The sequence below is a fragment of the Ailuropoda melanoleuca genome, chromosome 14 (assembly GCF_002007445.2).
Source record: "Ailuropoda melanoleuca isolate Jingjing chromosome 14, ASM200744v2, whole genome shotgun sequence".
NCBI classification, from domain to species: domain Eukaryota; kingdom Metazoa; phylum Chordata; class Mammalia; order Carnivora; family Ursidae; genus Ailuropoda; species Ailuropoda melanoleuca.
The window spans coordinates 48,556,034-48,572,819 of record NC_048231.1 but is presented as its reverse complement, the minus strand read 5'-3'; the positions used below and the strand labels follow the sequence as shown (position 1 = coordinate 48,572,819).

The 16,786-nt window shown below is 38.3% G+C and overlaps 1 protein-coding gene across 1 annotated transcript in view; it reads right to left on the bottom strand.

The window, feature by feature from the left end:
- The window catches only part of PIEZO2 (piezo type mechanosensitive ion channel component 2), a 351,612-nt gene that overhangs the window by 53,773 nt on the left and 281,053 nt on the right, over nt 1–16,786 (bottom strand). The window contains exons 29-32 of the mRNA XM_034642188.1: nt 13,914–14,003; nt 11,661–11,782; nt 10,604–10,675; nt 6,291–6,397 (exon numbers count right to left, since the gene is read on the bottom strand). Of these exons, the coding sequence (XP_034498079.1) occupies nt 6,291–6,397; nt 10,604–10,675; nt 11,661–11,782; nt 13,914–14,003 (391 nt within the window). The remainder of the gene's footprint in view (nt 1–6,290; nt 6,398–10,603; nt 10,676–11,660; nt 11,783–13,913; nt 14,004–16,786) is intronic.

The following is a 16,786-nucleotide window of genomic DNA, read 5'->3' as shown; positions in this document are numbered from 1 at the left end:
AAAAAAAAAGGGGATCCAACTTTTCAATGTATGGAAATGTAAAGGTCGTAGGTGACTAAGGAGGAACATTTCTTTTTTCTCACTAGTAGAAATCTGAATCTATGGGGAATTAGCACTAATGGAACATCTGTACTATTTCTGAAAAATAAACACAGGAGGCAAAAAATAATCCTATTTTATGCCAAAAATGTTTTATGAAAAATGAGAAGATGAACTGACTCTGGAAGAAGGATGAAATGAAAGAATTTATGGTACATGTGTACTGAGCATGCTAATTGGGAACTCCATCAAGAATATCTTCGCCACGTATGTAAATTCCCTTGCTTATTAAACCTGCCACCTACCAAAAAGAATAGCTTTGAGGTTTAGCACATTAATAAGCAAACTTGTTTCAGCAAAATATTGATTCTTTTACAAAAATCTGAACTGCTAAATGCAAGAAATTTTCAGGTTTTAGAGCAACATGTGATGACAATTCCTTTAAAGAAAGGGTTATGACAATATTGGTTTTAGATAAAGCCCAAATCCTCAAAATAGAAAATAAAAAAGTAACTCAGGATCTGTGAATGTATTAGGTGTATAAGTTGGAGGAATTCTTTTGTTCTGGAGGAAAATGGGGAAGGAGGGTGAGAAGGAGAGAGAGAAGGGGCATTTAGGACAGAACTGCAGAACTCTTGAAGATGGCTAAATGCCATTATCAAGGAAATTCCTGGTGCTACCTATGATCCCTAAATGGTTAAGCCCATCAGTGCTTTCTCACTGAGATGAGAATTTACATAATTCAAATAAGGGGAAACAAGAGTGGGGGAGAAAATCTTATGAGGAGTCCCTAGTTGTAGGTAAATTATCTTAATGTTGATGTTTGGAACTACAAATGCTGTATAGGGCCAGGAACATTTGATAGAGGGTTAGTCTGGCTGTTTCAGGAAATGATGATAACAAAGTAGGAGGAAAGATCCCAATTCTTACTGAGACAAGAAATAGAAGTTTCTTCCTGGAACCTCTCAATTCTCAGTGTAGCTATAATTACCATCCAAGTTCATGAGAAACACACACCACTAACCAAGTAGAAAAAATTACATGAAAATGTCCATAAATGACCTTTAGTTTCTTCAAATTGCCACTACTAGTCTGTATTAAGATATGATAGTTTATCTTAAATTTTATGTATGTATGTATTTATTTATTTATTAACTTCATCTTAAGTTTTATCTTAAGTCTGAACGTGTGATTTTATCTTAAGTTTTATCATATATGTTGGGGGAAATGAGGTTCCTTTTACTGAAAATGTACTATGCAAAAAGCATTTAATTTTTAAAACAGGAGAGACCCTTACTGAAGTGGATGGAGATTTTTCACTGAAATTGGTAAAATTTAATAAACTGTCCTTTAATTCATGTGTAACCCAGGATTTTATGTTGTCTGTAATAAGATTTTTTGTTTGTTTCTGTTTTTGTTTTTATCTTTTATATATATATATATATGTATACATATATATATATGTATACCATATCTTTTATATATATGTATCCATATATATATATATTTTTTTAAGAGATGGAGTTGGGGGACAGAAGGGGAGAGGGAGAGGGAGAGAGAGAATCATAAGCAGGCTCCATGCCCAGTGTGGAGCCCGACGTGGGACTTGATCTCACAAACCTGAGATCATGACCTGAGCCTGAGCCAAAGTCAAGAGTCAGAGGCTTAACCAACTGAGCCACGCAGGTGTTCCTGTTTTTATTTTTAAAGTAAGATGGAGAATAATTATGTTTCAATATTTCATATAAATTCTTGAATATGAGTGGAGTCATATGGTTGTCATAAAAGGGAAAAAAAGAACCCTAAAGAAGTAAACACGTTGAATATTAAACTAACAATCAGAATCCAGGCATTTTAAAAATGGAAGGAACCTAGAAGTTTAGACTCCCTACTCAAGATGGACCAGCAGCTGTCTTTCCTCTGGGTGCTCAAGAAATATTCAGAATTCTAAATGCCTTAAGCAGGACCTGCTTAATTTACATAACCTGCATTTAAATAAGATCCCAGGTGAAATGGGAGAAGTGCTGGTCTCCCTCACTATCCAAACATCTGCTTAAGACATGAGCATAAGACCAAGGAGTTTAAGTGCCTGCCCCAGGTTACACCAACAGAACCAACTTTCTATAAAGTACATGAATAGTAATTCATTATTTATGATTTTCAGTAATGAGTACTACAGGATAGGTAGCTGGGCAATTTCTGATGTGCATTAGATGAATTGACAAGTAGCTTTCTCACAGTTTATTCCACACTCTCTGAGGTGATGTCAGAGCGAGAACCTACACAGCCCTTACCCAGCAGCACAGCCTCGGGAGGGGTTGAACTAAAGTCAGAAGAGTGAATGGAAGACGATATCCAGTTTAGGGAAGATGGAGACTTGAAAGGGAAGCCAACAAGGAGATGGAGCAAAATCAGTCTTTTATCAACTCGTTTGTAATTTTACCAGCTTTCTGAGAACAATTATCACATATTTTACACATCNAAAAAAAAAGGGGATCCAACTTTTCAATGTATGGAAATGTAAAGGTCGTAGGTGACTAAGGAGGAACATTTCTTTTTTCTCACTAGTAGAAATCTGAATCTATGGGGAATTAGCACTAATGGAACATCTGTACTATTTCTGAAAAATAAACACAGGAGGCAAAAAATAATCCTATTTTATGCCAAAAATGTTTTATGAAAAATGAGAAGATGAACTGACTCTGGAAGAAGGATGAAATGAAAGAATTTATGGTACATGTGTACTGAGCATGCTAATTGGGAACTCCATCAAGAATATCTTCGCCACGTATGTAAATTCCCTTGCTTATTAAACCTGCCACCTACCAAAAAGAATAGCTTTGAGGTTTAGCACATTAATAAGCAAACTTGTTTCAGCAAAATATTGATTCTTTTACAAAAATCTGAACTGCTAAATGCAAGAAATTTTCAGGTTTTAGAGCAACATGTGATGACAATTCCTTTAAAGAAAGGGTTATGACAATATTGGTTTTAGATAAAGCCCAAATCCTCAAAATAGAAAATAAAAAAGTAACTCAGGATCTGTGAATGTATTAGGTGTATAAGTTGGAGGAATTCTTTTGTTATGGAGGAAAATGGGGAAGGAGGGTGAGAAGGAGAGAGAGAAGGGGCATTTAGGACAGAACTGCAGAACTCTTGAAGATGGCTAAATGCCATTATCAAGGAAATTCCTGGTGCTACCTATGATCCCTAAATGGTTAAGCCCATCAGTGCTTTCTCACTGAGATGAGAATTTACATAATTCAAATAAGGGGAAACANAAAAAAAAAGGGGATCCAACTTTTCAATGTATGGAAATGTAAAGGTCGTAGGTGACTAAGGAGGAACATTTCTTTTTTCTCACTAGTAGAAATCTGAATCTATGGGGAATTAGCACTAATGGAACATCTGTACTATTTCTGAAAAATAAACACAGGAGGCAAAAAATAATCCTATTTTATGCCAAAAATGTTTTATGAAAAATGAGAAGATGAACTGACTCTGGAAGAAGGATGAAATGAAAGAATTTATGGTACATGTGTACTGAGCATGCTAATTGGGAACTCCATCAAGAATATCTTCGCCACGTATGTAAATTCCCTTGCTTATTAAACCTGCCACCTACCAAAAAGAATAGCTTTGAGGTTTAGCACATTAATAAGCAAACTTGTTTCAGCAAAATATTGATTCTTTTACAAAAATCTGAACTGCTAAATGCAAGAAATTTTCAGGTTTTAGAGCAACATGTGATGACAATTCCTTTAAAGAAAGGGTTATGACAATATTGGTTTTAGATAAAGCCCAAATCCTCAANTGTTTCAATATTTCATATAAATTCTTGAATATGAGTGGAGTCATATGGTTGTCATAAAAGGGAAAAAAAGAACCCTAAAGAAGTAAACACGTTGAATATTAAACTAACAATCAGAATCCAGGCATTTTAAAAATGGGAGGAACCTAGAAGTTTAGACTCCCTACTCAAGATGGACCAGCAGCTGTCTTTCCTCTGGGTGCTCAAGAAATATTCAGAATTCTAAATGCCTTAAGCAGGACCTGCTTAATTTACATAACCTGCATTTAAATAAGATCCCAGGTGAAATGGGAGAAGTGCTGGTCTCCCTCACTATCCAAACATCTGCTTAAGACATGAGCATAAGACCAAGGAGTTTAAGTGCCTGCCCCAGGTTACACCAACAGAACCAACTTTCTATAAAGTACATGAATAGTAATTCATTATTTATGATTTTCAGTAATGAGTACTACAGGATAGGTAGCTGGGTAATTTCTGCTGTGCATTAGATGAATTGACAAGTAGCTTTCTCACAGTTTATTCCACACTCTCTGAGGTGATGTCAGAGTGAGAACCTACACAGCCCTTGCCCAGCAGCACAGCCTCGGGAGGGGTTGAACTAAAGTCAGAAGAGTGAATGGAAGACGATATCCAGTTTAGGGAAGATGGAGACTTGAAAGGGAAGCCAACAAGGAGATGGAGCAAAATCAGTCTTTTATCAACTCGTTTGTAATTTTACCAGCTTTCTGAGAACAATTATCACACATTTTACACATCATAACTGATGCATGCAACCAGATGTGACCCTTTTAAAATGAGACATGACTTAGGCAAAACTACAAGAAGGACAGAGTAGACGTTTATCTGCATTTTCTCTATGTTTCAACAGGCTCTGGTGTAATCTGAAGAACAAGAATCAAATAATAGGAAATTTGGCTTCTCAAAACTCTCCTTGGAAAAGGTTTGCCTACTACTTTAAGTTCTTATACTTCCTCCATTGTACTATCTATAGAACAGGGAAAATGCAGATGTAGGGCAACAGGAATCTGCTTGTCTAAAGTTCTATGGAGCAAAGGGTCACACACCACACGTCAGTGAAACATCAAATACCTTTGCAGCTCTGATTAAATACTGAAGAATAGTTTTGGGAAGTTTAATGACAGACTTTGGCAAGGCTAAAATGGCCGACGCAAACTTCCCAATAGCTCTCTACAAAGAAGGACAAAGCAAGAGTGATTAGTAGAAAAACACCAATGACTAATAATTTAATATATGATGTCGGTATGAGTTTGTCTCTACAATAACATCAACTAGGTTAAAACGTGCCAATCACTGAAGCTAGAATAAAATGTGCTCTGCTTATAGGTTAGGAATAAGGAAAATAGTCACTGCATGTAACCCATAAACATGGCGAGGATGATCATGTCTTCTCCTTTGCTGAGTGGGGGAGTGATCGTTATAAGAAAACTCGTTAGAATAAAAATAAACAAGTCATTAGTATTTGACAAGCCAGCCACACACATGCATACAGACACTGTCTTCAAGAAACACACTCAGGTAGCGATGGGGCCAGTGAGGAAGCATCAGAGCAAGGTGTCCCACAAATAATTAAGTTCTTTAATTTCATTGGGAATACAGGGGCAGATGTCACCCTCCAGCTTGAGAAGACCTGGCCAGCAAAGTAACAGTGACCTTTTCATGGACACATCATGTGGCTTGATGGATATCACTCTGTGTCTTGGAGTATAATAACTGAGAAATAATAGTCCTAACATGTGACTCCTTCATAAAAGAAATATATACCAAGCTTTCACCCCATATGTAACTCTACTGACCAGTTCTCATCTTTAACAAACATTGATTAGACATTCCCTGGATACACCATACTGGGCTGGTAAGCTATATAACTAAGAATGATCTGGCAGTTTCTGAAAATGAAAGGTAATTTAGCTGAAAAAATCAGAACTGTGCTAGCTATTTTCAGGATTTCAATCAATTCTCAAACCCTTGGCAACTCAAATGAAATGGATTTTCAAAATTTGAAGTACCATTTAAATGACCATTTGTTTCAAAATAAACCAAGTGCTTTAATTTATGATCAGCTACTTCACATATCAAAATATAAGTCCCCTCAAGCTATCCAAAGCGATGCCAGAGAAGTCTTCTTCACCTCCTACTTGTAACAGAAAAATAAAGTTCATCCCAGGAAGCTTTATTTTTTGTCTATAGCATTAGAAGATTTTTTGATGCAAGTGAATGAAGACCTGGTGAGAACAGTGTTCTTGCAATAACTATACTGATGCTGAAAGCAAGCAGCATTACAGTTTAATGAGGAATAAGCTTCTGGAAGCTATGACACACATGAACAATGTGGGAGAAGTCTAGGCCTGCAATCAAGGTCTGTCAGAAAGAAAAGCTCTTCAACTAACAGAGGACCTGGTTTTCCCAACCCCATAATTACCTGGAAAGCTGACCTTCTCGGAAGTTCTTCATCTTCCTTTTTTAATTCTTCCTCTTCCTCCTCTTCGCTATCCGTTTCAAACAAATAATAATCTCCACTCCTGACCACTAAGCAAAACAAAATATTTACTTATTTCTTGAAAGAGATATGAGATCATTAAGGGCTTATTAATGAAATACCCCCCAAAGATACGCAAACTGTTCACAAAAGATCACAGCAAGAGATGTTGGTAGGGAGGAAAAGACAAGAGATGAAGAGAACTCATTCTGGGCTAACACTACATGGTGTTGGCATGATTGGGTCTACAGAGCATGAGCCCTTGTCTACACCATGTAAGAAAACCGGCCACTACTGGGTTCATCTGATAGTTTCTTTCTTCTTCATTGTCAGTTTTACACAGATGCATCAGATCAACTCGGCAGCAATCAGTTTTGTTACCAAGATGGCCAAAATAATGGATGGAAAACTGTTAAGAGTTTCACAATTCAGACAATTCAGCAATTTGGATCCTTTAGATGAGGCCAAAGTGAAGTGGAGGACTTGGTGTTGTCTGAAGGGGTCAAGTGTGGTAGAAATGCCAATCAGGATGACTGAGGACCAAGAATCAGCATTACCAACCTCCACTTCACTTTCTACTGTGCAGACCTGGCTCCTCCACACGTGACACAGGGACATTACATATATGGCAAGACCAACAACAACAAACACATTGCCATGAGGAGGAAATGGGCAGGTAACATGAAAAAAGGATACAACCACAAAAACACCACCACCACACTCTGGCTGTTTCTACACATAGCATGGGACAGACCGAGGCAGGGCAGACAGGGTCCATGTGGTTTAGCACTGTTGGGCTTCTGGTCAACATAAGACACAGAGCACAAACAGTACGGATTGCCCTTGTCTTGCCTGATATTTTCCCTGCAAGAACATATTGCTGTGCTAAAAGTTAGGAGCAAAGAAAGCGGAAATGTCCAGAGACTTAAAGAAATTTGAGAATCCAATCTTTATTGGTTTGAGCATTATTTTAAGCTTATCAGGGAAAAGAGACCCAGCATATACATTTCTGATGCTACAAGAACTGTACCATCATTGCAGGAAAAAATATGAATATTTTCAAGTTATAGTCAAGTTTTCAAATGCTGAGGTGTCTTTTGGGTGACATCACATGATGTCTTTGGTTTCTTTTGGATTCATACATTGTAAGGTAATGGAAAACCTTGGCTTGTTTAAAATTAGTTGCTTGAATATCACTAAACATGGTCAAAAGGTAAATAATTTTGCCCATGATTTCAGATATATCTGAAGCCTCCATCCGTGAAGATGCAGAGTGAATGAATTGGGCCTTATATCCTTGAACAGAAGCACTGTAATTTGTTACTTTTATTTTGAAGAAAGAACCAGGCCCAGAATACTGGGTCCAGGCCCAAGGGAATAAATGCAATACAACATAAGTAAGAATAAGCAAGAACAAACCAAAGTTACAGCATTACATTTGACAGTGGGGAAGACCATTAAAGTAATGCTTTCATGGAAGCTCAGACATTTGCAGGAAAGTTACATAGACTCTATGTCACATGGTCATTTGGTAAGAACAGAGTATTACAAGATTGAACATTTTACCCTCATTATAGGCTCTAAAATCAACAATAGCTTAAATTGTATTCAATCATACCTTCTATGACTTTTACTCATGTGGACACAGGGAGCCCAAACAAGTGTTCATCTCAAGCAGTCACAACACTGATTTGATCATTTAAAACATTTTGAATTTGTATGTGAGAAGTAGAATTAACACATTTTAAAATGCAGGAAATGTTTAGGAAAGTCTCCTATTCTTTTGTAAAATGTTATTGAAATAAAAGTAGGAAAACCACAGAGAATATTTTCTTTATGGCTAGCTGCTAGTAAGAAGTATAGAAGCTCTTGCATATACATTTGTTAGTTCAGAGAGAGATCCTGCCTCCAACCCGTGTCCATGAACATATCATGGATATCGATGTCATTGCAGCACTGAGTGTGGAAATAACCTTTAAAATCCCACCACCTGTATCCCCAGAAAACTGGACCTAGATTTCAGATATTTAACAATGAAGCGAGGCTTGCCATTGCTTTGGACAGTACTGAATTGGCACAGAGACATACTATCCTCGAATGGAAGGTATCATTGAACAGCAATAATGCGATCGTATGTGTGCACATAGGTATGGAAGTGGAAGGTTTGCCACCTGCAAACTATGCTAAGCTCTTGACTGCTTGCCAGTAGTATGAACAACATAGCAACATTATTGTATCATCAACAGACTCACACAAGGGTATTTCAACTACACATATTCTCATTCTCTGCACCTGCATGAAATATCTATTTAAAAGCCCAGTGACTCTAGAGATCAAAATAAGGGCTTTCAATAAAGTGCTTTCAGGTTTAAAGATAAATGTCAGAACTCATCATGGTCTAAAAAATAATCCACATATACATTCTTTTCCTTTCCTCACAAGCTTGTAAAAGGAAACATATTTTGCCTAAAAATTTTAACACCACGGTCAGAATCGAATTCCAAACTATGAATTACACACACTCCTGCATTATTGCACCAAGAAGTGTTGAAACAAGGCACGTTTAATACCAGTCTTTAAGAACGTGATATAATGAGGGTGAAATGAATCAGAAAACTAAAGTTAATAACCTTCATAAGAGGTTCTTTAGATTATTACCAACCTGTAAAATGATTATCAAAGACCATATCCAATTCCTTCCAAAATGCAATGTTTAAATTGAGAAACAGAACCGCAACTATGGTTGCAATGGGAATTTACCCCAGGTGAAAGAGAAAACATTCAATACGACACAATTTTGAAATGGATAGGTCTGTCTAAACTAGCAAAGGGCCCTTTAAAAACAGAAAGGCACAGTTTACTTGTGACTTGATAGAAATAGGCTTATAGTGCACTGCATTATTGGACTGTTAGTGTGATGGACATGGCCAATGAACAATAAATTAAAGAGTTACACAGAATTTCAACCTGAATCTTTGTCTTTTGACTCAGCAGCAAAACTCTTTAAAACTCATGGATTTTTTTTTCTGCCATAAGGCTAGAAATTCAATATTTGGGATTAAATTTACTTACATCCTGGTACACTGAGCAAATTTTGTACAATACTTTCTGAAATTGGCTTGCTGATTAAAAAAAATTAATTTGGGGTGAGAGAAACCAATACCATATCTCAGTGATGCCAAGAACTAGACACAGCAAAAGATTTGGATCAATTTGACTTTCTAGTGATTCTGGAGACCCTGTTAGTAGAGTCTCTCCCACCATCTTGCAATGTTGTGGACCTCTGTGATAATTCCTGTCTGATCACATTAGTTAGGCATAAAAGCCTGAAGATATCATAAGTAATGAGTAAAATAATTAATACTTATTCCATAGTCTTACAAGTGTAAGGAAGATCAGATCGAAATGGATCATTCCATTCTAAGACCATACAATGGCCAATAGTGAGCGATATTTCGTATGCTAAGCAGAACAAAAACAGCCACTGAGTTCTGAAATTCTTCGTTCCTTTTTATGACCAGGAGAAAAACACAGTAATTCTCTGTGACTGTGAAGCTCTGCTTTTCAAAACCTGTTGTCTGCCTTTGCTCTTAATTGGTCATGGATGAGTTTGCCGGTGGCTCTGCAGCCATGCCACATGCTAGGTTTTGGATTGGGAGTGTAATTTGAGAGCCTTTTGAAATTGGGGAAGAGGCACAGTGAGAAGGTTAATGCATTTTAAGTGATCCTCATCTTTATATTCGATAAGTTGCCAAAAAACCTTACATGCAAATAAAATCAAAGCTCTGGGGATGAGGGGAGGAGAGACTCATTGGCATCCATGCCTAGTGCCTTACAAAGAGGGTCACAAATGCTTTGAACTGAATGATTATTCTCCCAGGAGGAGCCAAAACTCATTTTTAATAAGGGTTTTCAGCCATAAAACAAATACATATCAGCAGAGCTCTAGACCTCAGAATCAGATAAAATGGTAGCAATTCTTCTTCCCTTTCTGAGCCCATAAATGGTGCTTGGGAGTGTCAGCCACATGTTGGGCTTTCTTCAGCCAACATGATAACCAGCTGATTTCTCTGGAAGTTCCCATCTCCGGGGCCCAGAGACCCATTCACATCATAATTTTCCTACACTCTGACCCCCTATCAAGTCACAAGGATCAAACCATGCATGGAACACACAGGTCACAGGGACGCCTGAATTCTGGTCAAGGATATAAGGGTTAGAATCGATGAAATTGTAAGAGGATCAAGAAAACCTACTGGAAGCATGATCAACCCAAGGCCGCCACCACTGCTTTTTTTTGCCCTTGGCTTTCTGTTTGTCTGCTTCTCCTAAAATAAAATATGTCCAAATATTAATTCTTAGGAAGTGAGAAAACAAATTTTGAAAACCACGCTTTAACAACTCAATTGTCAAAATCTAGACAAGTCGCACAAGTACATCAGAGGTCAGGGAAAGGAACTATATTGAATCTGAAATGTTTACACATATGAGCAAGTTGATTTCACAAGACAAATACTAAGTGTTCTATGAACATTATGCCACATTTTCACTTTCTTTTTAGTATTGCAGGGCATATAAAGCAACATACAAAAGAAGGGATTATCTCTCAAAAAGGCATCTCACCCTGAATTCTCCGTTGAATTACAGAAAAGAAGCATCACCTAAATTTTGTAAGACAATTTAGTGGCAAATAATTTTTAAAAATGCATATATTCTGATAACCAGAAATTTCCTTATGATTATTTTAAAGCATGGTTAGAAATATATAAATTTATTGGTGATTAATAGATGCTATGCACTGGAAAATAGCATGCATTATTTCTCCATTCCCTTCAAAGAGAAAAGCATGCAAACATTTACAAGAAGACCTTTTAAACTTAATTCAATATAATAAATCTATAATCAGATATAATAAATATATATTTCATTTTCACTTTCATTGGAACAGACACTAATTGAAGGCTATCTTAACTACCATTATTCAGATGCCACATAAAATATGCATACATAATTCATTTTTGTATGAAATTTATAGAAATCAAAGATAACAGAAGACTGTATATCTGAAATATCTTCCCTAAAGGAATAGATTAAGCAAATTCATGCTCATTTCTTCAGAAATCCATCTCTGTGAAACAAAAGCTAGGTTATGGTTTGATTATATTGTTTTGCTGAAAAGGAGATACTCATAAAATCATGGAGTCATTAAATATGTCCTTTATGAAACAGATACATGTATCCCATTACAGCCCTACCCATCATGCTATCATTCAACTTAAGTTACTTGAACAAGAGGGAAATGTCTTGACATACTTTCATCATCTTCTTCAGAGAGTTTTTGGATGTCTTGGCCTTCCCCTGATTCCTGGGTCAAGCTCAGCATCCTCTCCTTACCCTTTTTGTATTTCTGTTGCCTGGCTTTGATGCGATCCATCCTGTAAAATAAAATAGCAGCTGCAATGCCAAGAACACACCCACAGTCATCAGATGGTCAGTTTGGGTTTAAACTTGTATGTATGAGATTTATGAACAGTTTTTTTAATCAGCAACAAGTATCTCCTTGGGGATGTCTATGTGTGTATATATATACAACCATGTTATTTTGCTCTGCATAGATGCTAGTCTTACTAATATAATCATAATTATGCTAAGGTTTGATATACAATACTTTATGTCCTACACCTCGTACCATAGCCATTTTGAACACAGTATATGACGAAATGTAAGTCCTTTATTCTCCCAGGTTTTGCCATTCTTTAAAAATAGGAACTGTCTGGCTCATATAGTTGTGAAGATCCAATAAAAAGGTGTAAAAGTGTGAGAACTGTTTTGTAAAAAGCAAGTTGTTCCCCAGATGTTCATAAGTATTCTATTAGACCACATGACTCTTCTCTATTTCAAATCTAATCTCTTATCAGTTCTGGAAAAATGTATTATTGCATCTTTAATTATTGAGCCAGTGCCTTTTATTTTGTCTTCTTATTCAGGAAGCCCAACTACTCAGAAACTGCAATGCTGCACTCCACTTCCCAGACCTGCCCTCCTGCAGTGTTCCACTTCTTAATTTGGTTTCTTAAAATTTTGCTCAAATTTTTAAGCTAAGTGCCATTTCTGCTTCCTGCAGCTTAAACGACATTTTTAGCTTCTCTTTTGCAATGATTATTACCTTCATTCTTTTATATTCAGATTTTCCATCACCTAAGAGGATGTGTTCTTAAACAAATGGAAAAATTCAGTGAAGTGAATGATAGTAACAGGTCTCCCTAACAGGTAAGTAGGTACTCATTCTAAATGTGGGTCCAAATCTGTTACTTCTCTAGACCTGATGTAGATAACTAGAAACAACAATGGCTACAGAGGGGAGGGGGGTGGGGGAATGGGATAGGCTGGTGATGGGTAGTAAGGAGGGCACGTATTGCATGGTGCACTGGGTGTTATACGCAACTAATGAATCATCGAACTTTACATCAAAAACCAGGGATGTACTGTATGGTGACTAACACAATATAATAAAAAAAATATTAAAAAAAAGAAACAACAGTTACACGATAACTGCTTATATAACAGTTCATATACCTTATATCTTTGATTGTGGAAATAACCATGCCATGGGATGGTGTAATTTATGTGTGCAAACATTTTTGAATGGGGAAAAGAGCTGGGAAATGAGGTCAGAATGGAATGAACGAGTCTTAGCAAACTTGGGCAGATTTTCCTGGTGGGGTGATGCAGTCTCTGCTTTCCTAGAGAAAGTAGCTAGGTTTTGAATTCTGTGGCCATTCACTCTTAAATCCAGCCCCCCAATGAAGTACTACCAATCCTCAGAAGTTATATTTGCTGCTAAAAATTTCACTCCAAGGAAATTTGTTTTAAGAGCTATTTTAAAACTTAACTAATTTGAAAAAAAGAATTTCTCAAATCTTCTAGTAAAGTCAGTCCATTACTTGATTTATCCAAAATATGGTGGTAGAAAAAAAGATCTTGAACTGAATACGGGGAAACAGGGGTATTTCTAGTACTGCCTCTAGCCTGTTGTGGATTTTAAGTCATCTAATGTCATGAGTCATCAGTTTCATCCCAGGGAGACTGTATTATAATATCTTTAGAGATCCTTCCAAAGCTAAGACTCTGTATTTATTCCCTTAATCCACAGATAGAATGAACATTTACTTGAACTGAATGGGACTGGGAAAGACCCTGTCTCATTCATTAACTCATTTAATCTTTATAAAAACCCAGGTAGAACCGTGAGCCCTAATTTAAAACAGAAGGCTGAAATTCAGAGACTCTGAAAGACTTGCTCACGGTTCCAAGGGTAAGCAGCTGAGCCAAGACTTGACACTGGTCTGGTCCAACATGGCTCTCTTTCTGTTCAACTACTTCCATTTTCAGTCCAGTGAGCATAAGCCATCGCCCTGATACTGAGCACTTACCCAGAAACTCCTTAACACAAGTGGGTTTTTCAGGGCTACTGAGGCTCCCTGGGAGGCGAGAGCCAGCTGAACAGGATCAGACAAACCACAATTACAAAGAAAGGAGAAGGAGAGTAAAATCAAACTTCCTTACTGCCTCTTGAGCTGATCCATTGACTTTTTCTCTTCCTCAATTCTTGCCTTTACAGCCTTTACAATTGTGGCCTGGAAAAGTTCAGCCCCTCTAGAGAAAAATAGGAAGTGGAGAACAAATCAATATTTCTATCCTTGTTACTTACCTTCCCCTGAAAATGATTACCAAAGGTTAGAAAACATTTCTTTTTGGGCCATTGACCAGATAGAGTCTCCTGGCTGGTAGTGGGAGTCCCAAGAGCCCGTGTAGAAAAAAAAAACAGACAAACAAACAAGCAAACAAAAAATGGTTTGTGTTTTCTAAGACATTGAAAAGAATGCACCCCTTCAAACATGTCCCACAGAACCTTACATCTCAGCAAAGCATTGCTCACCTGACCTTATTACAGCTGTCCCATGAGGGACCATTGGCAAGGAGGAGTGAGTTCAGATTAGTTTTCTACTCAAGGAGCAGAAAAGGGTATGGAGTGAGCTGGGCTTCCATAAGGAAAAATGCAAAGTTGGAATTCAAGCTCCTTCCTTAGGATGTTCAGATTTCTGCCTCTTTGCTTCTCTCTTCCTATCCTTCACTTCCCTTCTGTTTGTTCTCACCTTTCAAGCCAACTGTAGGGTTCCCATGATCCACTGAGTCATATTTCATCAACCTCTCTTCATATCTTCAATTCTGGTCCATTGTCATCTGGTCATATCCACTTGGTAAATCCCAAGAGGGTAGGAAACCAATGGCGTGCCCACCCTGTGCTGGGTTGTTGTCAGAGGTGCAGAAAAGGTCTGATGGGGCACATTATCTGCTGACCCCTCACAGGCCCTGGAAATTCTTCTCTGTAGTGGCTATTTAAAACTCCTTACAGTTTTCTCAAATCTGGAATTCTGTCAAAGGCTTTTCATTCCTAGTAAATAACCTAGTCTCCCACTTCCTGGAAAGAACGTAAGTCATGAGACAACAGTTTACTCCTACCCATCCCATGAACACCTTTTCCTGCAGTGAGAGTGGGAGAGGTGACATCCTCACCTGCAGCCTGCCTAAGCTTTGGTCACTTCCCACTCCCTGCAGCCTGAGGGGCTCCATCCTGTCTTTTCTTCCTCTCTTTCTGCATTCTCAGCCTTCCCACTGCCACCCAATCCTCCTCCGAAGTATGCAAACAGGCCCACATCTTGCTAATCTTAGAAAAAAAAAAACATGCCCACTGCATAGTTTTCTATGTATAGCCTCCATCACTGTCCCTGCATGAATATCTCACAGCCACTGTCCCTAAGCCTTTCCCTTCAACCTCAGCTCCCTGGTATTGGGTTCTGATCCCCACGTGTTGAGGTCACTGCCTTCAATGCTCAGTTTTCAGTCTTGTGTTTGTATGTCCTGTCTGCTGAACTTCCATGAAGCAGCCTTCCTCAGACTCCTAAGGCACCATGATCTTCTAGCTTTCCCTCTTTCTTTCTGGCTCAGAGTTCCTGGTCTTCTCTGCCCATCTCTTAAAAGTGGATGCTACCCTGGGTCCACTTCTCATTCTCATGCTCTCCAACCACTCACCTGCTCTACATCTATTTGTGTCATGACGACACTCAAGTCTATTTCCACCTGCGGATCTATCCTCCCAGCTGTCTGCTGGACTCATGATGAGTTCAGTTTCACAAGGCCATGAGCTCTACAACTCCCTGGTTGTGGTCAGTGTTCTCCCAGCCCAGAGCTTCTCGGCTTCTTTACATTTGGGATTGGCACCATCTTTGGCTTTAACCAGAATCCCAACCATATCATCCTCTACCCTATTTCCTTTCCACCCCCACCTCCCTTCCTTCCAATCAACTTTCTAGTTGTGCCAATTTGACTCTTAAACATCTTCCTAGTTTATCCTATCTTGGTCTGAGCCACTGTCTCTGTCCTGGATCATCAGAGCAGCCACCTAACCGGTCCTGTGTTCTCCATAGCACAGGCAGGGTGGGTTTCTTAAACACAACTATAGCCACATCACTCCCTTGCTTCTTATTATCCATGGGATTACTTCTAAAGTCATAAACATGGTGCATAAGACCCCTGAAAATCAGACCTCTCCCTATCTCTCCAACTAATTTGTCATCACTCACTACCTTCACCTTCAAATTTCTGTGTTCTGGCCACACTGAGCTTCTCAGGGTTTCTTCATTAAAACTTCCTCTGGTAACTTCACTTGGGCTGTGTCCCCTGCCTCCCTCCTCTAACTCCTGATCATCCCTTAGGCTGCAGCTTAGAATGGAAGGCTGCCTCAGTTCCTGGCCATTGCAGGTGGTTATGTACCCCTGATGTAATTCCTGCAGCTTCCTGAATGTCCCCTACCATCACACTAGTCACACAGCACTGTGATTGCTTGCTGCCATGTCCCCCTCCCCACCAGCTCTGTGAGGGCAGGACCAAGCAGCCACCTCCTTGTAACACAGTAGGCAGTGAACATATCAATGAATGAATCAATATCTATTCTTTGGAAATTCTGTATATTATTAAGACATGGCTTTTCTTTTGCAAGCATGAGCTGTGCTCTAAACCAAAGCCATTGGTTTCTATAACACGAGGAATCTGTTTTCTAAATAATTATGACAACTCCAAAGAAAAGATACTGGCTTACTATTATGTCCTGGATGTCTAAGGACCAAATGCTCAGGAGAAGGAAAAAGGCACATTTATCAGCACAAATACCAGCTGCTCTATGAGTAAATAAAATTACTGTTAGGGACACATAGACAAATGGAAAAGAATAGAGACCCCCAGAAATGGACCCTCGGCTCTATGGGCAAGTAATCTTTGACAAAGCAGGAAAAAAAACCCAGTAGAAAAAAAGACAGTCTCTTCAATAAATGGTGCTAGGAAAATTGGACAGCTATATGCAAAAGAATGAAACTTTTTTT